The sequence below is a fragment of the Chinchilla lanigera genome, unplaced genomic scaffold (assembly GCF_000276665.1).
Source record: "Chinchilla lanigera isolate Chin_1 unplaced genomic scaffold, ChiLan1.0 scaffold00068, whole genome shotgun sequence".
Classification (NCBI taxonomy): domain Eukaryota; kingdom Metazoa; phylum Chordata; class Mammalia; order Rodentia; family Chinchillidae; genus Chinchilla; species Chinchilla lanigera.
Window position 1 is genome coordinate 9,460,117 of NW_004955469.1, and position 25,943 is coordinate 9,486,059.

The following is a 25,943-nucleotide window of genomic DNA, read 5'->3' on the forward strand; positions in this document are numbered from 1 at the left end:
ACGACCCTCCCCGGCCGCCCGGCCCCCGGCCCTCCTCTCCCGGGCGGCTGCGCCGGAGGGCGCAGATGCGGGGTCTCGGCACCCGGCAGAGCCCCTCCTTTCCGGGGTGGAATTAGCCAAGTTGGGAGGTGGAATTCCATCTCCGCTGTGGGAAGGGGCTGAGAGGAGACGAGTGGTCGAGACAATAATTGTTTTACCGATCTCATACGTGTAGACTGCGTCAGTTTTTAAGTCTTTTTTTCCATTCATAAGCTGATTCAATTGCGTTCGTTTTCTCATTCATTGTTGCATTTATTCAGCAAAATTTAGTGAGCAGCCCCTGTGTTGTCTGACATTGTTAAGCGCTGGAGATACAGCAACTGTTGGTGCTGGGCTTATAGGGAGAATTCGAGAGCAAAGATACATGGCGTCGTCGTCCCCCGCCCCGCCCCCCGCACTAACTGTGTGGTTTTAGGGAAACTGGTTAACCTGCACCTCAGGTCTCCCACCTGTAAAGCAGAGCGTATGAATGAAACCTCTCAGTGCTGTGGAGAGGATCAAATGAGACAATTTTGAAAGACCTTTATAAATCCTGCCATACTGTGTGTTTATTACTGGTTTACACCGACCTGTTAGTTCCTTCCTTCATTCAATAAGCATATAAAGCCTTAAAATATTTTTTGCTTTGGCTGAGTATAAAATCTGGAGAATTTAGGTATCATCGTTCAGCCAACTGTATGATCTTGAGCAATAACTTTTCTGAGTCTGTTTCATTGTCTGTAAAATGGAGGTGTCTATATTGACTTCACAGTATTGAAGTATCTGGTGAGATACTGTAGATGAAAAGTGCACAGCTCACGGAGTGTGGTGGCACACGTCTGTAATCCCAGCCCTCTGGAGGCTGAGGCAGAAGGATCGATGTGAGTTCGAGGCTGGCCTGGGCTACATAAGCAAGTTCAAGCCCAGCCTGCATAACATTGAGACCCTGTCTCAAAAAAACCAAATTAGGGAAAAAGAAGAAAAGAAAGGAAAAATGCACATCTCAGTATAAATAAAGAATGGCTAACATTGTATTTAGGGCAGATTCATTGCTTCTCATGCTCACTGCAGCATTTCTATTTCTGTGGTGTTTTTTTCTCCTGTGATAGCCAGTTTAGTGCTTGCACACCTGGGGCACTGAAGCTTCTGTTGCCTTCCCTTCTGAGAAGAGAGGGTAAAATGGGCCAGTGGAGCAGGGAAGGACAGTGTGTGCTGAGCATGTGATCAAGCCATGCCCCAGATCATCTGACTTCTGCTGACCCCAGGACCCTGATCTCTGGCCTTCTGCGGCATCCTGCTCCCAGAGCACGCTTGCCCAGGGATTTTTGCTGACCTGGGTGCTGTCCTTCCCTCCCAGGCCCTAGGCTTTCCAGAAGCAAGGGCATTGTACCCTAAGGGCAAGAACAATGAGCCTCTGGTCTTTCTCCTCAGGGGACAAGCAGATTGGCAAGTTGAAGTGCAGGCAAAGAGGACCAGGTAGTCCCTAGATAGCTGCAGGCAAGGTGACCAGGAAAGGAGGCTTCAGGAAGAGGTGCAGGGGTGGTGCTCAGAGAGGCCGGTGTTCTTAGGTTAATCATCTCTGTGGCTCAGATAAGGCCCTGCCAGCTGGAAGCAGAGTCATTGTGACCAGAGGGGTTTGTGTGGCTAAATAGGCAGACAAGACAGCGTGACCACAGCAGGAGACCATGCCAAGCACAAAAACGGTTTCATCATGTGATTGAGACCCCGGAGCCTGGCAAGTGGGAGGTGAGATCCCTCTCGATTTTGGTCTTCTGCACGGATTCCTAGAACTGTTTTTTACCTGCACTTCCCTCCTCCCTGGGTTTCTGTTCATGCCATCCACCTCCTTTCCGCCTTCCCTCCAGTCTTCCTTCCCTAATAGCCCAGAGCACCAAGTGCAGGCTAAGTGCCTGGTGTGGTGTGTGTGCGTGTATGCGTGTGTGTACAAGAGAGTCCAAACGCTGTGCCTGCTCCTCCCACCCCCAGTTCAGCATACACAAATGAGCCTTTGGCTTCTTGTCCCTTTTTTTGTCCCCCCTTTTCTCTAGTTGTCTGGGTATGAGGCAGCTGTGCCAATCACAGAGAAGTCAAATCCACTGACCCAGGATTTGGACAAAGCAAACGCTGAGAAAATTGTTCAGTTACTAGGACAGTGCGATGCTGAGATCTTCCAGGAGGAGGGGCAAGCCATGCCTGCGTACCAGGTAACCCAGACCCATCCCTTGGAAACAGCAAAGAAAGATGCCTTCCCCACCTCCATTTCAACCTCTGCCCTCCCAGACCATTTCCCCTGATTTGGAAATCCTGAGAGCCCTTTCTCCTCCCCTTCCAATTTACCACCCTCCTTGTCGTCGTTTCTGATTCCTGTCTGTTCCCTACAGCAACTGTACAACGAATCAGTTCTGACCACCATGGTGCAAGTGGCTGGGAAAGTGCAGGAAGTGCTGAAGGTACTAAGCTCCCACTTGCCCTCTGCCTAAATTCCTATTTCCTGCTTCTTTCTCTTCTTTGGTCACCATTTTTCACTTTTGTAGATCTAAGTTCACCACTCTCCCCATCCTTCTTTTTAGATCCTTACTGTCATCTCTTTTTTTTTGGCACCAGAAATCAAACTCATGACCTCGCACTTGCCAGGTCATCTTTTTAATCTGTAATAATTATAATATTAGCTGGACAATACTTTAGAATTGACTTCCACAGTATTCAAACCTGTAAAGTTGCTGTCATTGTCCCTGATTTTTTTTTTCCACACAAGAAATCAAAGACTGGCTGGGTGTGGTGGCGCACACCTGTAATCCTAGCCTTTGGGAGGCTGAGGCAGGAGGATTGTTGCGAGTTTGAGACCAGCCTGCACTACAAAGTGAGCTCAAGGCCAGCCTGAACCGCATAGCGAGACCCTGTCTCAAAAAGACCAAAAAAAAAAAAAAAAAAAAAAAAAAAATCAAAGATTGAGGAAAATTACAGTTGCTTGCTGAAATGCACCCAACTAATAATTGTTGGGTAGAGCTACTTTTATTTTTAAATTTTTATTTAGATGACAAAGTTGCTGTCAGTTCCTTCCAGAATAAGTAAGCGATGGATAAGCAGTTAAACAGCAAGGGGAGTCAAACTCCTGTGTCTGTCTCTAGTCCAGTGTTCTTTTCACTGCATCACAGGGTCTATGTTGTATTCAGCTTTGCAATAAGACGAAGGATAAAGGAGGCCTTTAAGTTCTGTCCCACTACTAACAAAGAAAAGGACATACGTCCCTTGGCCTGAGCTGGGCCACGGTGACCTAGGCAACTTCCCTTCTTCAGGAGCCAGATGGGGGGCTGGTGGTCCTGAGTGGAGGGGGGACCTCTGGTCGGATGGCATTCCTCATGTCGGTGAGTACCCTGATCCCATCTTCCTTGATCCCCTTCTGGGATCATAGTTAAGTTTCTAGGTGGGCCCCCCGTTAGACCTGGGCTCCATACCTCATTCTCTTTCTCTTCCCACTGCAGAGTCCCACTTCTTCTGAGCCCACTGGGACCCCACCAGGCTACTGCTAATGTCCCTACATCCCATGCATCCCTAATGAATCATCTCCAGTAGCATCTTCGTAACAGATTCCAAGTAGGACTAGGTTAAACCTAAGAGAATCATTCTGTAGCTTCTTTCTGCTAGGAGTTGAAAAATCCAAGTTAATTGTTTCTTCACTTTCATTCTCTTTACCTCCTTTCCCCCTTGACACAGGTCTCCTTTAACCAGCTAATGAAAGGTCTAGGACAAAAACCTCTTTATACCTACCTCATTGCAGGAGGTGACAGGTAAGTCACCTTGACCTGTGAATGTTTGGTTTGGCCTGAATATGTGTTTTTCAGAAACTGAATTAGAATGACTTTAGACAAATATTTTGTCCAAAATGCCTCAGTACCCTTACATTTGACCCACTCCACTGGCCCTTGTAGGTATGTGAGCTTTTCAGTCTGTGGAGGATCTATCATAGTGCCCAACGTAGCAGTGGGGCTCATTCAGTGATAGTTTTCCTCCATCCCCTTCCCTCTGTGTGGCCTTCCCTAAGAAACCATAGGCTTCTGCTTCCCAGTTAATGTCCTTGACATTGAACCTGCCTTCTTAGGTCTGTGGTGGCCTCGGGGGAGGGGACAGAAGACAGTGCCCTGCACGGGATAGAGGAACTGAAGAAGGTTTGTGCTTTCCACTAAAATTCAACCACAGACCTCTGTTTATTCCTTCTCATGGGGACATAAAAGCCCCCAGCACTTAACCAAACCTTGTCCCCTGCCCTGGTCCTGGCCCTCGATATCTTCCCTCGATAGGTTTGTATCCTGGCATCTTCCCTACTGTACTGTTTGTCCATCCTCCTCTCCTAGCTGGCTGCTGGGAAGAAGAGGGTGATCGTCACTGGCATCTCGGCGGGACTCTCTGTAAGCGTGAAGATAGGCTGAGTGGATCAACTTTATAGAGAGGAAGGGGACGGGAAAGCACTAGCACGGAAGGTAGATTGATGAGCTGTGTGCTAGAAAATAGAACACTTGCACAGGGAATTTTCATTTTGGCTCATTTGGATCCAGTTGTGCAAATGTGAAAATAGGGAGAAGGGATCCTTTCTCATAATAACTGTGTAGCAATCCAACAACAACCAAGATAGACTAATCCAGGGCCAGCAAACTACACTGGCAGCCAATCTAGCCAGCTGCTTGTTTTTGTAAATAAAGTTTTATTGACATGGAGCCATTTGTGTTTACATACATGGTCTATGGCCTCTTTTGTGCCACAACTCTGGGAGTGATAGTTGGACAGAGATCAGACAGCCCACAAAACCTAAAGTTCCTTTCAAGATAGTAATATGTAATACAACAACCATTGTTAATTTCCTATCACCTTATTTTGAAATTCTGTATCATTTTTATATTGTTTTATGTCTTTGTTTTTGTATTTTGTTTTCATTCTTTTCTCTTTAAAATAAAAAAAAAAATGCTGAGCGTGATGGTGCATGCCTGTAAACCCAGCATTTGGGAGGCTGAAGCAGGAGGATTGTTGAGAATTAGAGACCAACCTGGACTACAAAGTGAGCTCAAGTCCAGCCTGAACTGCATAACAAGACCCTGTGTCAAAAAGACAAATAAATAAATATATAAATAAAATAAAATAAAATAAAAATAAACCTAAAGTTCCCTGGCCCTTAACAGAACAAACTGTCCCCCAGACTAGCCCTTTGCTACTCAGCTGTGGTCCCTGGACCAGCAGCATCAGCATCATGTGGGATTTGTTAGAAAATCCAGGATCCCAGACCCCACCCCAAGTCCACTGAATCTGAATCTGAATTTTAACAAGATTCCCAGGTGGTTTTGAGCAGCATTAGGCTTGGTGACCCTCAGTTTCTTGTCAACCCTGCAAGTCTCAGATTCTAACAACCCAATGAGCAGAAACCCAAATCCTAGCTTGAGAAGTAGGAGACACACAGGAGAGCAGCATACTGAACAATTTAGTTCAGTAATTTCTAAACTTTATTGTGTAGGAGATTACTTTAAGGAGCTTAATAAAAATGTAGCTCCCTTGGGGTACTTGTTAAAAATGTGCTCCTGCTTTAACTTCTGATCCAGTGGGTCTTTACTGGGCCTGGGAATTTCTGATAAGTATTCTGGGGGATTCTGATGCCCATGGGCATTGGGCAACACTCACAGTAGCTCCTTTGTCATGTCCTCCCCTCTCATTGCATCAGGAACCCTTTGTGGTAGGCCAGATGGACTACTGCATGGACAACACAGCTGTCTTCTTGCCGGTCCTAGTTGGCTTCAATCCTGTGAACATGGCCAGGTGAGTCTTCTGCAGGGACTGGTCACCCACAGGGCTGGGGACACATCAGACAGTACAATCACAAAAGAGGACAGATGGATAAGACCCCTAAGTTTAAGAGGTATTTTTGTTTGGCTGGTTGATTTATTCTTTTCTTGTTCCAGAAAGCATTGAAGGCTACATAAAATGCAAGCTAACATACATTCAGAAAAGGGACTGAAGAGGCGTGGAAAAGAAGGGATAGATGAAAAAAATCAGGGTCAGGAACATGTACACCACAGAAATCTGTGCTTTTATCTGGAGCAAGCCCCAAACATCTTTTCAAGGTAGTAGCAGTGGTGCTAAGTGACCACCTACTCCTCTTTGTCCACCTCCCTTATTTTCATGCCCACTCTCCTCATCATTTCTGGTACCTCTTCATTTCCTTTTGGCTATTGAAATCTACCCCTATTCCTTCCCTGTGCTACCAAGCCTCCTCCCTTTTATTCTCTGTCTAAATTCCCACTATGTCTGATCTCAGAGAAAGTCAACATATGTCTTAGTTATTTTCCTTGTTACTGAGACAAAATACCTGACACCCCGAGTTAAAAGAGGGGAGGTTTCTTTAGCTCACAGTTTGTGGAGGTTTCAGTTCGTAATCAGCTGGCTCCAAGGCAGGGTAGCATGGCGAACAGGAATTGCAAAGGAGAGACAGTTTATGGTGGGCAGAAGGTAGCAAAGCAACCAAGCAAGGGATGACCATAGCTCTTTCTCTCCCTTGTGTTTTATCCAGGCTACTTAGGGTGGTAGCACTCACACCCTTAATCCTAGTGCCATTGATCCTAGCATTGCACCATGGATCAGTCCCAGTGTCACACACTCTAGATCCAGCCACCTCTGGATCCAGCACCACATACGACTGCATGAGGCTCGGGGAGACATCTAGACACAAGCCAAAACAGTATATTAGACCAATAGTGTTCAGCTGTAGTTATGTGTGTGAGCTGCTGGGGAACTGTTAAAAAATAAGATGAAGGAAGAAAGCCAGGTGTGGTGGCACGCACTTATGATCCCAGCACTCTAGGAGGCTGAGGCAGGAAGATCATAAATTTGTGCCCAGCTTGGGTAATTTAGCTACTTAGTGAGACTCTGTCTTACAATAAAAAGTAAAAAGGGCTGGGGGTGTATCTCAGTTCAAAGGCCCTGAATTTAACTGGAGGGGGAAAAAAAGGAAGAAAAAAGAAAATAAAAGAAAGATAGATTGGTTCTTAGCCCCTGTGTTAGAGGCCTGAGTTTGTTGCTTTGGGGTAAGAATCTGAAATATCCATTTTTAAAAATCATCCTTGGAAATTCTGATGTGCAGCCAGCTTTGGGGGACTCTGCTGGATAAACCACTGGATGGGCCACTCGATGACTGTCACCAAAGGAACTACAGCAAAGGCTTTAGGATTATGTTAGAGCTGCTTTGTATATTTACTTAGACTTGGTCTCAGGAAGCAGATGAGCTGGGTTCTTTCTGAGGTGCTCTCCTTAGTTCCAGATTCTAGGCTTATAGTATAATTCACATGAAGGTGTAAATGAGTCTGAGACATTCCGAACCCTGATCATTTTGCATGAGGGACTCTCCTTCACCAAAAATATATTTGCTGCAGTGGATGCTAATTTCAGGCCCCGTGACTAAGTGAAATGAAGAATTTCAAACAATGTAGGCGTGGAGATCTTCCAGTTGTTCCTTAAATCAGTGGCTCCCAAACTTGGCTGATCTTCAGAATCATCAGGGAATCTTTTAAAGATACAGAGTTTGGGGTTTCCTTCCAGAACTACTGAATCTAAGTCCCAGGGTGGCTGGGCTGTCCACAATGGGTCGTTATTAAAACCATGACAGCAACAGAACTTCCCAGATGATTTTGACATCCAGCCAAGCCTGAGAAGTTTTATTTGAAATATGGACACTGTCTCCTCTCTCTGTTTCAGTCTCTTCTAACCTAGGTCTCTAGAAAGTTTTAGGAATAGTTTGAAGGCAAGTGTGGTGGCACACACCTGGAATCCCAGCACTTGGGAAGCTAAGGAAGGAGGATTGTCATAAGTTCAAGGCCAACCTGGGCTAAATAGGGAGTTCAAAGCCAGCCTGGACTATATATTGGGACCCTGTCTCAAAAAAATAAAAAACAAACAAACAAACAGAAATAGTTTGAGAACAATGACAGGAGACATTACACAATGGGTATGAAATTCATGAAAACTTATCTGCCTTAGAAGTGATACAGAACATATATATATATATTTATTTATGTCTAGGTATATACACAAATTATTACCAGCAATAGGAAAGTTCTTCATTCTTTGAGACTTGATGATTTGTAGCTAAGGAAGTAATGAGCCTGTGGTTCTCTTGAATTATTAACATATTGCTTTGTTCCTGATTAATTCACTCAAACAGTTTCCCAATCACAGATGCACCGCCTCTTACCTTGCAGCTCAGTTCCCTCACTAGGGACTGTTTTTCTCTCCCCTGGGGCTCCACAGAGGGCGAGGTGGGTGTGGCCAGGGCAGTTGGTCCCGTGCTAGGACCAGGACACAAGTAGGTTCTGGTCTCCAAACTCTGATTCTGGTCTCAGTCTGGAACTTTAAACTTCTCTGGGCTTCCTTTATTAACCCTATTCTTGGGGTTCAGGGACACATTGCCCCAGAGCTCCAAAGCACATCTCTCTGTGACATTGTTGACCCTGCTCACAGTCCCAGTGCGGTCCTTGAACCTGACTCCCAGCTGAGGGCCTGCCTTCAGATCCACAGAGACAACCCTTCCCTGTTTGTATCTCTCTGGACCCTAGAAATGGCCCCATTGAAGACTGGAGTTCAACCTTCTGGCAAGTAGCAGAGAGGATGCAGAAAATGCAAGAGAAACAGGAAGCTTTTGTGCTTAATCCTGCAGTCAGGGTAGGATTGCTTGCTCCTCTCCCTAACCTGGCCCAAGCATCTGGAATTGCTTGGCACTTGCTTAGATCCTCTGATTTAAGTTCTGTTTATCAAGTAAACTCCTGAGGCAATTTGTGTCAACTAACAGGTTTTAAATGAAACCCTATTTTCTCACTTACTTTTCACCTTAAGGTATTTCATCTTCATTCCGACTCTGTCTCTCCAATCAGTAGTCATTAAATGCTTCAATGATCTAGGGCAGTCTCTGTTTAAAGGACCTTTTCCCCATTAGTTTACAGACAGCCTTAACTAACCATTGTTATGGCTCATTTGGTGTCTTTTACATGCAGTATTTGAATTTTAAATATGGGCTGTGGGAGGCTGAGGCAAGAGGATCACAGGCTCAAGCCCACCTTGACTTAGAGAGACATTGTCTCAGAATAAAAAATTAAAAAGGGCTGGAGATGTAGCTCAGTGTAAAAGCCTTGTGTTCAATCCCCAGTATTGGGGGGAAAAGGATGTAGTTTTGTTGTCCTGCCTTTGTACACCCTCTCCTCAATGGGGCAGGCCTTTGCCTTCAAGGCTCCCACTCCTGTTTGTCTCTGGGTGGTGGGTGCGTGTTGCTGGTGTTGCTCGTGTCCTCTGCCCTTACATCGACCTTAGCTGAAGCCCCGCTCTCCTCCTCTGCCAATGGCAGGCTCATTTGCTTGTTTGTTTTTGTCTTTTTGAGACAGGGTCTCACTGGCCTTGAGCCTCTCAAGCCTCTCATGCAGTTCAGGCTGGCCTTGAGCTCACTTTGTAGCCTAGGCTGGCCCTGAATTTGCAAAGATCCTCCTGCCTCAGCCTCCTGAATGCAGGGATTACAGGTGTGCACCCCCACGCCCGGCTTGGCTTGGCGGGCTCATTTGTGATACACTCCTTGACCTCCCTTGTGTGAGATAGGAAGGCAACATTTCCTGCTCCACATGTGCTCATCTCTCTTCTCTGTAGCAACTGGCTCTGTCTTCTTTTCTTGGTCAGTGCTTTCCTCTTTCTTTCTGCTGTCATCTTTGGTACACCACATTGTGAATCTGTGCCATTGCACTGGGTGCTTCATGGGTCTGTCAAAGTGCTTGAAATATAGTATCTGGGTGGACAAGCTACTACAAAATATTGTTCTGGGGAGAGTGAGTAAATGGGTCTTAGAGAGAAAAAGCACTCTGAAAAACCCTTAATCCAGCTGACAGGAGACTCAAGCCCTCTGACTTCCTCCCAGAGAGGCCTGAATGCACCAAAGGGGTCACCAGAGGTGTCCTTTTCCTACTCTCTTCTCCCCTCAGTTAGGACCACCCCAGTGCTCCTCCTCACAGCACACCAGGGGGAGGGGGCACCAGGGTTCCTAAGTAGAATGCGTGCCCCGGGGTCACTAACCAGGACTTGCTAACAGAGTTGATGCCCAGAGGTCACTAACTGGTGGACTCTAGGACCATCCTCTTCACCCCTACACCCCTTGTCCTTGCTTCCTCAGCCTGAGGGTCTCAGCGGCTCCTCCCGGATGAAAGGTGGAAGTGCCACCAAGATCCTGCTGGAAACCCTGTTATTGGCAGCCCACAAGACGGTAGACCGGGGCATTGCAGCATCTCAAAGGTAGGGAGGGAGGCTCTAGACGAGAGAGGGGCCAGAGTCAGGCAGTGACAGGGTGAGGCGGGTGGGGGGTGGCAGCTCCAGATCCGGAAGCAGGCTTTCCAGAGTTGACCTTGGAATGGGTCAGGTGGCTCAGGCTCAGGTGTGTCCTGCTACACCCTCTGCCCTGACCGGGGTCTCTAACGTGCCTTCCAGACTGCTCCCTGACCTCCTCGGCCACTTTCAGCTCACATCCCCACAAGGCTGTCTTGATGCCTGGCTTCCTCTTTCTGCTCTTCAGTTTTCTGCCTCCCAAAACTTATCTGCCCCCACCCTCAGTGCAGGGTGTTCCTCAGTGCAGTCTGGCTCTCCGGAAAACTTAGTTTTATGGGAACTGTGCTTCCTCCTAGGCAGAGTATAGGGGTGCCTCCACTTTCTGAGGGAGCTGATGATTTCTCTCCTAGATGCCTCCTGGAAATCCTGCGGACCTTTGAGCGGGCTCATAAGGTGACCTACAGTCAAAGCTCCGAGATTGCCACCCTGATGAAGCAAGTCAGCACCAGGTACCTGGGCATGCATTTGGAGGGGGCGCCTCAGAGCAGAGGAGACTCTTGTGAGACGTGTTAACATGGAAAAGTAACGGGTCTGGGAGATCCTGGTCAGGGAGGAGGGTGTAGCAGGACACAGCTTATCCTGAGCAACCTCACCCACTCCAAGGTCAACTCTGGAAAGTCTGCTTCTGGATCTGGACCTGCCATCCCCATCCACCTCACCCTGTCACTGCCTGACTTTGGCCTCTCTGTTGTCTAGAGCTTCCCTCCCCACCTTTGAGACCCATTACTTTTGGGTAACGTGTTGGAAGGTTGTGGTTGGCTTCGCCTTTGTTTACCCCTATGTTCTTCCTCGTGTATCTCTGGCTTCTTTTTGTGGTGATCACTTATGTCCTGACCTCTGACCCATCCTCAGCCTGGAGAAGAAAGGCCGAGTGCACTTGGTTGGCTGGCAGACCCTGGGCATCATTGCCGTCATGGATGGAGTGGAGTGCATCCATAACTTTGGCGCTGGTAGGATCCCAGTCTGCACATTTTTCCTGATCCCACCTGACCCCAATCAATTTGGTCTACTATCCAAACCCTCTGCTGCCAACTCATGGAGACTCCTTAATGTCCTACTTAATAGGCATTTCAGTCAGATGCTTCTTCCTTTGGCTCCCACCTCAGTCCTCAATCCCTCTGTTTTCACCCCAAGCTTAGCTATGGCCTCTCATATAGGTTATCCCTACCTCACATCCCACTTTCTACGTCCCTCCCAGCCCCATTGGCAACCTCCAAAGTTCCTTTGCTATAAAGCCCATCGCTTCTCTTTCCCTGTCTTAAAATTTCCCAGATTTCCGAGACATCCGTGGCTTTCTCATTGGTGATCACAGAGACATGTTTAATCAGAAGGCTGAGCTCATCAATCAGGTTGGAGGATAGGGCTGGGGAAGCTGTAAGGGTCCCTGCCGTGCAGAGGGTGGGGGCGCAGGGGCAGATGAGTATGATGGCATAAACAGTCTCAAGAAGCAAATATAGATTAGAGATTAAGAGGCTTTGGGGCTGTACACGGAGCGAGGGAAAAGTGGAAGGCTCTGGATTTATCCCAGGAAACCTGGTTCTAGTTCAGTGACTTGCTACATCATCTTGGGAAAAACACTACCTTTTTTTTTTTTTTTTTTTTTTTAGTACTAGAGGTGGAACCTGGGGTGCCCTACTGCTATGCTACATCCCCCATTCCTTCTTATTTTTTTATTTTGAGACGGGATCTCACTAAGTTATATAGGCTGGGCTTGAACTTGTGATACTCTTGCCTCGGTTTCTCACATAGCTAGGATAGCAGACATGTACCACTATTCTCATTTTAAAACCCTGTCTGTCTGTCTGTCTGTCTATCTATCTATCTACCTATCTATCTATCTAGTGGTACTGAAGATTGGACCCAGGGCCTTTTTTAATTTTTGTTTTGAGACAGGATCTCACTAAGTTGCTAAGTTGTCCAGGCTGGGCTCAAATTTACAATCCTGCCTCAGCCTCTGAGAGTGCTGGGATTACCTTGTAAAACTGTTTTTCATCTGTAGTCCAAAGGGCTGTATTAGATGTCCCCTAACGTCCTCTTCAGTCTGCAAGCCTGTGCTCTAGAGTGTTCTCGTGGGACAGACTCTCCGGTCCTCTTCTGCTCCAGGGTCCACAGTTCACCTTCTCCCAGGAAGACTTCCTGACTTCCATCCTGCCCTCCCTCACAGAAATTGACACTGTCATCTTCATTTTTACCCCGGATGGTGAGAGGGAAGGTGGGCGTTGGGTGGTGTGAGGAGCTGGAAGTAGTAGAGTGACTTGGAGAAGCTGTCATTTTTCTGGGTCTTGGGATACCGGCTCGGAGGGAGGCACCGGTGTGAGTGTATTGATCCAGGGTATCAGGAGGGACATCTGTGCGGCCCATCTTTCAAGGCCACCCATCCTGCAGACAACCTCACAGAAGTGCAGACACTGGTGGAGCAGGTGAAAGAGAAGACCAGCAATATCCAGGCCCCGGCACACAGCACCGTGGGGCAGTCCCTGCGGGTGAGGGTCCAGTCTTGAAAAAGGCCCTGGGTGGTAGTCACAGCCTCGCCTTCCTAGACATGTCGCTGTGGGTCCTGTTTCTCTTTAGGCTCCTCTGAAGAAGCTCTTTCCCTCCATCATCAATATCATGTGGCCACTGCTTTTCTTCGAATATGAAGGGAACTTCATCCAGGTATGGAGGATGGGAGGGTAATATTTGCAGTAGGGGCTAAGAAGGGGAGGGATTCCAGAAATTGGAAAACCCCAGGTTGGAGGGGAGAAAGTGTGAAGGTTTGTCTGCCCGCAACTCAGTAGGGCAGATTCTTGATTTACCGGGTTACTTCCAGATCTGGACCTGCCATTCCCATCCACCTCACCCTGTCACTGCCTGACTCTGGCCTTTCTCTTGTCTAGAGCCTTCCTCCCTACCTTTGAGACCCATTACAAGGCAACAGACTGCTGAGCTTACCTTGCTCTAAGAATGTGCAAAAGGTCAGGATGGGCCATCAGGCACTTGACAGATGTCCATTTGCCCTTTGGGACAACTTAACTGTTGATACTATAGTTGTCATTACTATCCTAAAGCTTATAAGGCACATTTTTTTTGCCAAGTTACACTATGCTGAATTCACTAATATACAGTCCCTGCTTGATCATGAAATTACAACCCAGGACAAGCACTGATAGGAATCATAGAAGTCATAATCAGCTTGTGTGCACTTTGCAATTTAGTTTGGAGCAGGCATCAGAAAATCTGGGTTCCGGGCCAGCTCTGCCGTGCGGCTCCCACAAAAAAAGAAATCTTCTATCCCTGAGCTTTGCTTTTTTGCACACACCACCTGCCCGGGGGCAGAACCAGGGCTCTGAAGAGTTGCCTGGGGGAGATGTGGTCTCTCATCTGGTGTTCATATCGCCTCCTTTAGGAAGCTTCCGGACTGACTGGACAGTTCACAGGCTGCCTCAATGGACTCAAAATTCTTAAGGAAGCTTCTCTTGCCAAAGCAGGAGATCCGCTGTCCTCCTAGTGCACGTCTTTGTCTTCCCTTCCTAATGATGTTCATTGTCACAACCCTACTTCTTGGCATGCTCCCCCACTTACATGAACCTCTAAAAACCACATGTCACCTTGGCCCTCCTTCATGTCATATACCTCTCCTAACTATAGGGTTCTTTATATTGTCATAACACCTAAGATGCCATAACCCTTTGCACCTTCTAAAACATCTCATGATTGTTATCTCAGTTCCCATAACAGCCTCCTAAGGAATGCATTCAGTTGCATGATTTTACAGCTGAAACTAAGATATTGAGGGATTTTGATCATGGCCGTACAGCTAAGAAATGAATCAGGACTTAAACCCAGGTCACGTGACTCAAAGTATGTGGTTTATTTTGCTATACAAAAAAATTTCAACCATATCTAAGATTTAAGATACATTCTTTTATTCATTCATTCAACAAATATTAAGTGCTGAGTGTGGTGGTGCACACTTGTAATCCCAGCACTCTGGGAGGCTCAGGCAGGAGGATCTTTGTGAGTTCAAGACCAGCCTGAGCTACAAAGTGAACTCAAGGCCAGCCTATCGCTTCTCGGCCTTTTGGCTAAGATCAAGTGAACTCAAGGCCAGCCTGAACTACATAGCGAGACTCTGTCTCAAAAAGACAAAAAACAAAACAAAACAAAACAAAACCCCATATATGGTCAAATTGACCTCCAAAGAGGTTTATAAATAAAGTGTGAAATTTCTTGTTCTGTCACATTATCGTAAACACAAATCTTCACTAATCTTCAATTCATTAACCTTTGCTAATCACCAAAGCCACAAACCTAACAAAAGGTTTTTCTGTGTTGTTTTAATTTATATTTCCTTAATTACTAGGGAGGTTTACTGACTAAACATATGTATTTGCCATATGATTTTTTTCTTTCATGTACTTCTCACGTCTTTTTGGTATATTCACTCATTCTTTTTTTAAGAGGCATGAGAAGGATTTAGAGGAAGATATAGAACACACTCAAGAGCAGAATGCATTACCCATTCTTCTTGAGCAGGGCATTTATTTTCCTCTTGATTTGTAAGAGATGTGTAGAGCAACAAAAGTAGCCCTTTTTTCTGTTTTACGTTTTACCTTGTTTATTGTGTGTGTGTATATCTATCTATCTATCTATCTATCTATCTATATATATATATATATTTTTTTTTTTTTTGGTCTTTTTGAGACAAGGTCTTGCTGTGCAGCTCAGGCTGGGCTTGAGCTCACTTTGTAGCCCAGGCTAGTCTCAAACTCACAATGATCTTCCTGCCTCAGCCTCCTGAGTGCTGGGATTACAGGCATGTGCCACCAACCCCAGCTTTACATATATATTTTTTTGATGTAGAGACATTTAGTGCACTCAATTGTATGAGTCTTTTCCTTGGTAGTTTTTATCTTTCACTTGATGCTGGTCTCATCTTTCTAAATGGATTAATATTATCAGAAACAAGCGGGCTCCCATTAGGGCTTATAAATCCTTAGTTGTAGGTTATGTGCATGAATGCGCATGCGTTTGTGTATGTGTGTTACTGGAGATTGAACCTGGGCTCTTACCACTGAGCTACATCCTCAGCCCTTTTTCTTTTTTGAGACAGGTTCTCACTATGTCACTAAGTTGCCCACGCTGGGCTCAAACTTGTGATCCTCCTGCCTCAGCCTCTCAAGTGCTGGGATTACAGGTGTGGGCCACCATGCCGGGCTTGTAGAAATATTTTTCACAGAAACTGCTCCACACTTTTATTTTTAAAATTTTCAAGCCTAAAAAATTGCAAGACTAATACAAAGAACAGCCATGTGCTTTTCCCTAGATTCACCAACGCTTTTGTCTGTGTTTCGTTTCTTTCTTTTCTCTGGATCATTTGAAAGGAAACGGGAGATACCATAACACTTAACACCAGTTACTTTGGAATGTGTTCCCCAAGAACAAGGACATTCCCTTGTATAACTGCAATATTACTACCCACTCAAGACAAAGATAATTGACATAATACCATTATACCCAGACCATATTCAGATTTCCCTAATTATCTTCCTGGTTGCTTTTATTTTCTGGATCCAGGATCCAATCAAGGATGATGCAGTATGTGTAGTTATTAGGTCTCTTCGCTTTAATTAATATCTTGAAGTTTTCTTTCTTTCTTTCCTTTTTTTTTTTTTCTTCTAGTACTGGGAGTCAAACTCACAACAACTCACCACCTTGTGCTTGCCAGGCAGGTGCTGTGTCGCTGAGCTAAATCTCCAGCCCTTTCTTTCTTTCTTTTTCTTTCTTTCTTTCTTTCTTTCTTTTTCTTTCTTATCTTTTTTCTTTTTTTCTCTTTCTTTTTCTTTTTCTTTCTTTCTTTCTTTCTTTCTTTCTTTCTTTCTTTCTTTCTTTCTTTCTTTCTTTTTCTTTCTTCTTTCTTTCTCTTTCTTTCTTCTTTCTTTCTTTCTTTCCTTCCTTCCTTCCTTTCTTTCCTTTCTTCTTTCTTTCTTCCTTCCTTCCTTCCTTTCCTTCCCTTCCTTCCCTTCCTGCCTTCCTTCTTTCCTGCCTTCCTGCCTTCCTGCCTTCCTTCTTTTCCCTTTTTGTCTGTCTGACATTGATGTTTTAGAAGTCTAGGCAAATTATTTTTAAGAATATGCCTCCCTTGGATTGGCTGATTGTTCATTCTATTCAGGTTAAACTTCTTGGCAAGAGCACATGGCAGAAGTTGTGCCCTTACCAGCAAGCCACATCAGGAGGCAGCTGATATCAGCTTCTGCTTTTCTCGATGAGGCTGCGTTTGGTCCCTTGGTGAAGATGATGTCTCTTAGCTCCCTGTCACTGTACTGCTCAGCGGTTGCTCACCCCTGGTTTGAGCACCCATTGGTGGCTCAGTTTTTAGGATGGTGTTTTCTATTTCCATCCCTTCTATCTATATCATTAGGTGAAATTCTTATGCAAGGAAGGGCACCCTCTTACTCTCTTTTTCTCTGTCTGTGTTTGGGTAGTGTCCTTCTGGACTCATGAATTTTTTGTTAATGTGTTTTAATGTGTTTTAATGGTACTGGCATTTGAACCCAGGGCTTTTGCACTGAGCTATATCCTCAGCCCTTTTTAATTTTTTTTTGGTACTGGGGATCAAACTCAGGACCTTGTGTTTACAAGGCAGGCACTTGTGCCACTGAGCTATTTCCCCAGCCCTTAATTTTTCTAAAGTTTGAGGCAGGGTCTCATTTAGTTACTAAATTCTGTATTTCTCCAAAAGTAAGACCTAACTTGAAAATAAGTGCTGCTTGTTACCATGGTAATGGTCAGTGCTTTGCAGAAGATTATACCTCACCAGTCTCTTGCTCAGTAGCTACCCTTTCTGGGCAGGTAAGGCATGGTTATTGGGGCTGGCATTTTTGATCTCTAGTTTTCTTTCTTTCTTTTTTTTTTTTTTTCTTTTTGGAACCAGAAATCAAACTCAAGACCTTGCACTTGCCAGGCAGGTGCTTGTGCCACTGAGCTATATCCCCAGCTTGATCTCTAGTTTTCAAGGCTGATTGTTTTCTGATTAGGTCTTATTTTCCAGGAAAATGTGGGGCTGGGGATTTAGCTCAGCGGCAAAAGCGCCTGCCTGGCAAGCGCAAGGTCGTGAGTTCGGTTCCCGGTACCGGAAAAAAACCAGAAAAACCATAAAAAAAATCCAGGAAAATGCAGTGGCACAGGTTGGGGTCAAACTTGGGATCCTTCTGCCTCAGCCTGTCAGAATGCTGGAATTACAGGAATGTGCCACCACACCTAGCTTGCTTGTTTCATTTTAATACTTAAGATGAGAGCATACTCAAGTAGGCTCGTTATGAAATATGCACACCCACACTTTTTGCTGTGGTTTTTTTTTTGCAAAACAAAAACAAAAGGAAACAAAAGAAAAAATTTTCTTAGCCAAAAAGTAGCACACCTTATTTACATCTTGCATTTTTGCTTGACAAAGTATTTTGAAAATCACTGAAGATCCCTTCCTCATTGGTGTGTGTGGGAGCGGGTACATGTGTGTGTGGAGGGGTGCTTGTGTGTCTGTGTGCATGTACAATAGTTTACCTACTCAATCTCCTATGTAGAGCATTTAGTTTGTTTCTAACATTTTGCTTTTACCAATAATGCAGTGAGTATGCATGTATTTTTGCAATGTTAGAAGTGTCTCTTTGGGATAAGTTCCAGAAGTATTAGAGCTGGTTCAATGGCCAAATACATAAGTAATACTGTTAAACATCGTTAAATTTTCCTCCCGAGAGTTGTACTATTTACTTTTCACATCAGCAGTGTGTGAGAGTGCCACTTCCGGTGGGTCTCTCCCAGAATATCATCTAGCTTTTGGACTTAGGTGAACTGACCTGATAGATGAGCCATGCCATTTCCATGTAGTGTTTATTTGTATTTCTTTTACTACATGTGAGGCTGAGCATGTTTCATCTGCTTAAGGAACTTTAGTACATTTTTTTTTCTTCATGAACTGTTTGTGTGTTTTACTTCTTTTTCTAGTGGGGTTTTAGTCTTTCTGATCCTTTGATTTTGATTCTGTATAAATACATCAGGCTTTTATTTTTGATATGTGTTGTTAATATTTTTTCTGTGGGTTTTTTTTTTTTTTTTTTTTTTTTTTTTTTTTTTTCCAGGAATTGAACACAGGACCTTGCACTTGCCAGGCAGTCGCTTGTGCCACTGAGCTATATTCCCGGCCCTTTTTCTGTATTTTAACTATGCAACAGTCTGCATTAATTTTTCTGATGTTGAACTTACCAATCTATCTTTTACTAAATTTGGATCTTAAGACGCAGAAAGCTTTTCCCTGTACTCAGACTAAAAGAATTCCACCCATGTTTTCTTCTTGTAAAAAATTTTTTAAAATATGTTTAGATGTTTAATTCTTTAGTTTGTTCTTATATAATGGGACAAGGCATAAATTTCAGTTCTGTCTTTTTCCATGTAATTTTCCATTTGTCCAATATGATTTATTAAGTACTTTCCTGAGTGATTTGGCCTGCTGCCTGTATCACACACTCAATTTCCTGTGCATTGTTTCATTTCTGGACTTTCCATTCCCTTCCTTTGGTCTTTCTATTGATGTGCTGCTACCTTATATTCAGTTCTAGATATTTTATGATATATTTAATACCCAATATGATTAATCTTTCTCTCATTACTCTTTAAGGATCTTCCTGGTTATAATTGCAGGTTTCTTTTCCCATATGAATTTTAAAATGAATATGTTGCAGGCATGGTGGTGCATGCCTGTAGTCCCAACACTTGTGAGGCTGAGGCAGGAGGATCACCACAAGTTCTAGGCAAGACTGAGGTAGGTAGTGAGTTCAAGGCCAGTCTGAGCTACATAGCAAGTCTCTGTCTCAAAAACCCAAAAATAATAAAAATAAAATGAACAGGTCTAGCTCCAAATTATATTAACCTTAAAATATGTTTGTGTTACTGATAGTTAATGGCAAAAATGGTTAGCAGTATAATGATATAAACCAAATTTAATTGTACTCTCTCCTAGGGACAGTGTGACATACAGCTTTAGGATCAGTACATACACCAGCCAGCCTCATTGGTCAGATTTCTGTCATGCACTTATTAAATGTATTCCAACACCCTCTTCCCGAAGCTGGCATGCCCAGCTATTTCAGGGGCTGTAGATTAAAGAGATAAAAGGAGTAGCAACCTGTGTTCTTAGCCTTCTAGGGCCACATGAATCCCTTTTTTTTTTTTTTTTTTTGGTTTTTCTCCGGTACCAGGAACCAAACTCACGACCTTGCGCTTGCCAAGCAGGCGCTTTTGCCGCTGAGCTAAATCCCCAGCCCCCACATGAATCCCTTTAATACCTCTATTGCCCTCCAAATGCAGTAATAGATGTTATAATTGCCACAAAGTGGGCAAGCCGCGTGGGCCAAGGACAGGCGGCAGGCATGCTCACAGTACCTGTGTGTTTGCGAGCGCTCGTGAGTTTTTTGTTTTCAACATGCTTCCCCACATTCTCTCACCGGTCCAGAAGATGACTGTGGAAAAGTAGGAAATGCCCTCCTCATTGAATCAGAAGACTTAGATTAAGTTCTGCTTTGTGTCTCACTAGCATGTGAACTTACTCAAGTTAATTCATGTCTAACCTCTAGTTTCCTCACACATACACATGCGGATAGAAATACCTATTCCACAGGGGTGCTCTAAAGATTACATGGAATTCATTCTTCAATAGACGCCCATTGAGCAGCAGCCCCGTGTCAGCCATTATCCAAGGGGCTGGGGCTCTGGAGCACAGTTAGACACCATCTCTCCCTCATTTAGTGGATGAGCCCCAAGACTTCCACTCCTCTTTGTCTGGTACCAAGGAACAAGAGGGACATTTTAACAAGAACAAAAACCTACTATAGAAGGAGTCAGAAAAAAATTTTCTCTACCCAGTAGATAAAAGCACAAGTGGGCAAAGCTGCTAGGTTTTTGCCTGGGACAGTCCTGGTTTATACCCGGTGTCCTAAGATGTACACCCTGGGCTGTTCAAACAAACGTTTTCTATATTTTGGTCACTGGTTTTCCACCCGTGGCTTCTTATCGAAAACTAGGTTAAATAACCCTAAGTTCTTGCAGGCTGATCAGGCAATCTCCCAAGTGAGAGGATGCAAAGGCTTAAATTAATGAGACAATGGCAATGATTTTAGGGCGCTGGGAGGGACTAACTCCCTTACAGCTTCAGTATTCTGAGTTAGCCAAAGACTGCTCTGGGCAGCCCATATTTATTTGGTTTTCAAACAAAGGAAGAGGATACTCAAGAAAACGCAGAATCTCACAGGACCTTGGGAGAATTTTCCCAAGTAGTAAATGATGTCAATGAGAAGAACTACCTTATCTTTATGTTGGTATTTACTGTAGGAGTGTGGCGGCTGCAGCTGCAGTCTCTTTGTACTAATTTGGGTTGGAGTCTTCGGCTGTGGCCTTATCTTGTCAGACAAGGTGCCTAAGCTTCAGACAAGTCACAAGTAAACATGGAAAGCCAATTGGTTAATATTAAATCCTGCTCAGAGCCACTTTGTAGTGGTCCCCAACAGTTTCTTGTCCATCCTGCTGCTCTGCTGTCCTCTAATTTTTGACAGCCTCATATGTGTGTCTTTTTTAGAAGTTCCAGCGTGAGTTGAGCACCAAGTGGGTGCTGAATACGGTGAGTACAGAGGCCCATGTGCTACTGGGGAAGATCCTACAAAACCACATGCTGGACCTCCGCATTGGCAACTCCAAGCTCTTCTGGCGGGCACTGGCCCTGCTTCAGGTAGGAATGTAATGGATAGAGCTCAAAGTCCAGGCTGCCGTGGGAGAGCATTTTGCAAAGGGAGGGGATGTACGGGGGTAAGACATGATTTTTCTCCTGCTCCTTTTATCTGGAGCATCCTTCCTGTCTGTGAACACATGGGCACGTGAGCGTGAGCTGTGACTGTTAGCCAAGAGACTTCCAGTTACAAGCATATAACAGAAACCAGCTCACATTGGTTTAAGCTAAAAAGGCAAATGATTGTTCTTGTAATTGAACAATCCTAGGGCAGCCAGATGCCCTAATGATAGAGTCTAGAACCTTTAGCCCTTAGCTCTGATTTCCTCTGCGTTGCTCTTATTCTCTTGCAGATTTTCTCCACTAGAAGGCGTATTGATCAGGCAGTGCCAAACAGGACACCTCGCCAATTTAGTGACCTGGTGGGAGGAGAGCATTCTGTCCTTGTGATTCCCAGAAATGCTTAGGGGAAGACTCTTCATTGGCTTGGGTGAGGTCACATGAGCACCTCTGAACCAATCATTGTTCTCCAGGGGACAGGGCACTTTTCTTTCAAGAGGGTGGTAGAGGAAGGGGCCACAGGTGAGCTCTAGTCAGACCTTGTAGCCTGAGCATGGGGAACAATATTTCCCTAGAGGAAAATCCAGGTGCTAGAACCAGAAGGAGGAGAAGAGTTGCTGAGCAGATAGCACCAGGGATGGCCTCGAATGTTGCCATCCTTGACTTTTTGGTTGCCAACTTTAGCAAAGCAAACAAACAAACCACCAGGACATCCAGTTAAATTTGAATTTCAGATAAATACTTTTTAAATATATATATGTCTCATGCAATAACTGGGACATATATGAATTTTTTTCATTATGGATCTGAAATTCAAATTTAACTGGATGTCCTGTATTTCTGTTTGCTAAATATGGCAACCTTATGTAAAAAGAATCTATCTATGCACATTTAGTGAATTCCCACTGGGTTCCTAAAACAACCTATGGAACTCACTTAAGTCCAGTAGAACAACAAAGAAGCTAGGGTCAGTCTGTACAATAATAAAGAGACGGCTTCATGGGAAAGGGGCTATTTGAGCTAGGCTTGGGAGTTAGGACTTGGGTAGATGCAGGGCAGAAGAGGATTCATGTTCGAAGGAGCAGTAGCCAAGGCCCAGAAGGGAAGCTCGGCATAGTATGTAGGGGATACAGGTCTGACAGAATGAAGAGTCATTTTATAGAGTGGTGAGAGGTGATGAAGGGGAGGGACTGTGAAAGTTTAAAACCAGACAGGCGTTTGGACTTGCCAAACACAGCTGGAGCTGTGCTGTCCAAAATGTGGCCACCAGTCACAGGTAGTTTTGGAGCATTTGAAATGTAGCTGGACTGACTGAGGAACTGAATTTTTATTTTATTTATTTACTTATTTATTTTGCAGTGTGAAGGGTTGAACTCAGGGATACTCTACTACTGAGCTACATCACCCCACCCCACCCCCCGTTATTTAGTGAGTTTTACTAAGTTGCCCAGGCTGAACTTGAATTCATGATCCTCCTGCTTTAGTCTCCTGAGTAGCTAGGATTACAAGCGTGCACCACTATTCAGCTGAATTTTTAATCTTATGTAGAAACTGAAGCAATGTAATTTTTCTCATAAAATATAATTTTATTATTTTGTTAAGTTTGCATTGCAATTTTGACATTGCAAATTGAACACCCAAATTGGGGTGTACTATAGTTGTAAAATATACACCAGATTTCAAAACTTATTATAAAAAGATTATAAACTATCTCCTTTAATAATTTTTAAAATTGCTTATGTGTTGGAATATTTGAGTATATTAATTTAAATAAAATACATCAATTAAAATTAATTTCACCTCTTTTCTTTTCCTTTTGAGACAGGGTCTCGCTATGTAGTTCAGGCTGGCCTTGAACTCGAAGCGATCCTCCTGTCCAAACATCCCGAGTGCTGGAATTACAGGCGTGCACCACCACACTCAACCACCTCTCTTTTTTAATGCAGAAAGTAGAAAATTTGAAATTACATATGTGGTTTGCATTATATTTCTGGACAGTGCTGGGCTAGACAGAGGAGAAGATAATGACAAAATGGAAACAGTGTTTGCTGATGTCTTGATTTCAGGGTGCAGGGTAGATCTGGTTTGGGAGGAAACTGGAGAGAGTGCAGTTTAAAATGAACCAATAGGGGCTGGGGATTTAGCTCAGCGGCAAAGCGCCTGCCTTGCAAGCGCAAGGTCGTGAGTTCGGTTCCCGGTACCGGAGAAAAACAAAAATAAATAAATAAATAAATAAAATAAAATGAACCAATCTGTGGGGTTGTTGGGACACAGTGGAAAATCTGGCCAATTTACCATTAATTCTGGTTTAGCCCAGCCAAGCACTGCCCACCACCAACCCCTGTAACCCAGTAGTTCTCTCGGTGGGAGGAGTTTGAGGCAGGGTCTAGTTATGTAGTTCAGGCTGGCCTTGAACTCGCTTACATAGCCCAGACTGTCCTCTAACTCCCGGCCATCCTCCTGCCTCAGCCTCCTGAGTCTGGGATTACAGGTGTGTGCCACCATGCCTAGCAACTCAATGCTTCTTTACCTTTGGGGATTGTGAGACAAGCCAGTCTTCAGGATCCAGCCTGTCACTTCCCCAGTTCCTCTTCCTTGATCGCTGGCCTTGACCCTGACTGGCCCACTCTGTCCACAGCGGTTCTCTGGACAGTCCAAAGCGCGATGCATTGAGAGCCTCCTGCAGGCCATCCACTTTCCTCAGCCACTGACAGATGAAATTCCGGCTGCTCCCATCTCCAGACACATCCACGCTGCACAGGAGAAGGAACAGGTATCCTTCCCCCTGCTGGTCACTCAACAACTAAGTACTTAGCGAGTACTTTCTGGATAGTGCAGTACCAGGAACTTGGCTGGACACGGGTTTCCAAAGCTCAGCAATATTCTGCTCACAAGAAGCTCCTCATTCATGGGTGAGATCTGATTGTGATAAGAGGTTACAGGATGTGAAAAAGATGCAGAAAAGGAACTTTCTGCCTTGGAGTAGGTCAAAAAGAGTACAGAGAGGTTCTTAGACTGGGTTTTGAAGGATGAACAGGAGCTTTCTGGGTCAGGGTGAAGGTTTCTCTCAGCCCTTTACGCATTTTATGAGCACTCTCTAGGCTTAACAACGGTCTGTTTTGCATACACTCTGTTGGCCCCGACTCCTGCACCGAATGAATGCTCTAGCTCCTTGCTTCTCGGCCTTCAGCTCTCGCTGCCTCTTCCGCACAGGTCATCCCCGTAGCCTTGCTGAGCCTCCCGTTCCGGTGCTCCGTCCCCGCGGCTCGGGCATGCGTGGCTGCAGCTCCCTCCGTCTGCGAGGCCGTCCGGACCGCCCCGGCTGGGCCCGGCCGGAAGCGTGGCGCCGACCCGCGGGAAGGCCGTGCCGCCCGCGGTGCAGTGAAGCGGGCCGCGGGCCGGCGTGAGACGGGGCCTGGCCGAGGGCACTCGCCGGGAGAGCCCGGGCCGCCAGCAGCCCTCGGCGGGGCGGAAGATTTTCTCCTCTCTGGGGGACTGTTCTTGTTCTTGACTCAGTGGTTTCCACCTTCGCCCGCTTATTCCGATCTCAGAAATAAAATGAACGTCTTGTTTTGGAAAGGTGACGCGCAGGGAGTGAGTCGGACGCGGTACGTGGTTGGAGGTGGCGGGGTCCCAAGAGCAGATTCGGGCCTGTAACTGTGCAGCGCACGGCCCGATGTCCAACCTTGTTCTAGCGTCCGTGCGTTTCTCATCCGCCGCACCCGGGTCACTGCCCGTGCGGGCTGCGCGCTTTCTAGTCCCAGACACACACACACAGGGAGAGGAGCGGTGGGGCCGTGAGCGAATTCCGGGGGGAAGGGAAGAAGCTGTGCCTCTAGTACCCTAGGGACCGCTCAAAAAGCGGACCCACAGGACCATCACTACTACAATCCACAGAGACCGTGAGATAAGGGTTGCAGCCTCTGCCCCGGGTTTGCAAGCGGAGCGGAAAGGACACTGGGGGTGCGGAACACCGTTTGGTGGTGAGACCCCAATGAGCACTGCAAGCTTCAGTCTGCGTGTTTTACTCTCCCGCGCTCACACATTTTGACCAATAGAGGGCGCCCTCTTCAACCCCAGACCCGTGCCCACTCCTCAGGGCCCGACACCTGTGGCTCCCATAGTAGAGAGCCGGCTCCCCCTCGTGGCAGAGAAATCTCCAGCTCATAGACACCCTCGGACGCTCCTGGGATAAAACCGCCCCCACGAAGGTCGCTGTGACTTTGGGCAAGATGGTGGTGGCTGAGGAGCCAGATTTCAGTTTTATAAGGGTAATCAATCTTTGAAAAGCAGTCATAGGCCCTCCACACATCTGTGTGCCTCCAGCCTCTGCTGCCTTAGATCGTTAACCAACTCCCTACCACCACCACCACCACTCTCACAGTGCCTTCTAGGCAGGTTTTTTTTGGTATTGGGAATCTTGTGCTTGCTAGGCAGGCGCTTGTGCCGCTGAGCTATATCCCCGGCCCTTGCAGTGCCTTCTGAGTGTCACACCTTTGTCTTTCATCCTCCAAGGACACTTCTTCCTACCTCTGCAGCTCCAGAGGGCTGCAGTTAGGCAAGGAGGCTGCAGAGGCCATCTGCTTCGGTCCCCATGACTCTCTCCTGTGTGTCTTCACTGGGTAAATCCACCTTGCACCTTGACGTCATGAGGAGAGTCGTCAGAGAAGAGATCTAGCTTTCTAGAGCCCAAGAGAGCAGAGCACCCTTTGAATCTCTACAGGAT

General features: G+C 45.6%; 1 protein-coding gene across 1 annotated transcript; it reads left to right on the forward strand.

Annotated features, from left to right (window-relative positions):
* Positions 1–1,424: 1,424 nt before the first annotated feature.
* Positions 1,425–24,918, forward strand: Gckr (glucokinase (hexokinase 4) regulator). The gene is made up of 20 exons (XM_005400572.2): positions 1,425–1,494; positions 1,649–1,764; positions 2,067–2,222; positions 2,400–2,468; positions 3,315–3,383; positions 3,733–3,806; positions 4,118–4,184; positions 4,371–4,424; positions 5,723–5,817; positions 8,607–8,712; positions 10,199–10,317; positions 10,758–10,856; positions 11,260–11,357; positions 11,680–11,756; positions 12,511–12,607; positions 12,793–12,890; positions 12,979–13,062; positions 21,011–21,160; positions 23,856–23,990; positions 24,431–24,918. Exons 1-20 carry the CDS (start codon positions 1,425–1,427, stop codon positions 24,872–24,874), a joined length of 2,277 nt encoding a protein of 758 aa, XP_005400629.2. The 3' UTR covers positions 24,875–24,918.
* The last annotated feature ends 1,025 nt before the right edge of the window (positions 24,919–25,943 follow it).